This window comes from Solanum stenotomum, unplaced genomic scaffold (genome assembly GCF_019186545.1).
Source record: "Solanum stenotomum isolate F172 unplaced genomic scaffold, ASM1918654v1 scaffold32824, whole genome shotgun sequence".
Classification (NCBI taxonomy): domain Eukaryota; kingdom Viridiplantae; phylum Streptophyta; class Magnoliopsida; order Solanales; family Solanaceae; genus Solanum; species Solanum stenotomum.
This window is the reverse complement of record NW_026032146.1, coordinates 1-710: the sequence shown is the minus strand read 5'-3', so window position 1 is coordinate 710 and position 710 is coordinate 1. Positions and strand designations below refer to the sequence as shown.

Sequence of the window (710 nt, the reverse complement as noted above, 5' to 3'; positions counted from 1 at the left end):
AATTGTTATATGCTATTGGTCAAGACTCAATGAACCATTTCTATCCTATTGCTTGGGCTATTGTGGACAGAGAGTGCAAGGCATCTTGGGTGTGGTTCTTGGAATTACTTCAGAAGTCTCTAAACATCAACAGTGGAGAAGGAATCACATTCATGTCTGATATGCAAAAGGTAAATTCTCATGTTTGTCACTTCTTTATTCATTCTTACTTACTGTATCTTATAAATCTTTATCTGTTGTCTTATGTATTTTCATTTGTCTTGTACTGATATACAGGGATTAATTGAAGCTGTTAAAAATATTTTACCTAATGCTATGCATAGATTTTGTGTGAGGCACATAGAGGTCAACTGGAGAAAAAAAGGTAAGAGATCTAAAATGATGACTAAGGTATTGTGGTGGTGTGCATGGAGCACCTACAAAGAGGAGTTGGATGATTATTTGAAGACCTTAGGTCAACTGTCTGAAGAAGCAAAAGACCATATGTTGCATTTTCCAATACAAACTTGGTGTAGAGTATTTTTTGACACTGTTTGCAAGAACAACAAGGTGGAAAACAATTTGGTTGAGTCATTTAACTCTTGGATATTGGAAGCAAGACACAAGCCAATAATTGGTATGCTTGAGGATATAAGAATCAATGTTATGACCAAGTTTGTCAAAAATGAAGATGAACTGATGGCTTGGAACTGTGATTGGAGTCCTATAGC

General features: G+C 35.6%; 1 protein-coding gene across 1 annotated transcript; it reads left to right on the top strand.

Moving 5' to 3' along the window:
* Positions 1-6: 6 nt before the first annotated feature.
* LOC125852211 (uncharacterized) lies at positions 7-691 on the top strand (the record flags this gene model as incomplete). Its single annotated transcript, XM_049531948.1, has 2 exons — positions 7-170; positions 277-691. Coding segments are annotated over exons 1-2 (556 nt in total), but the record flags the coding sequence as incomplete, so codon positions are not given.
* Positions 692-710: the final 19 nt, after the last annotated feature.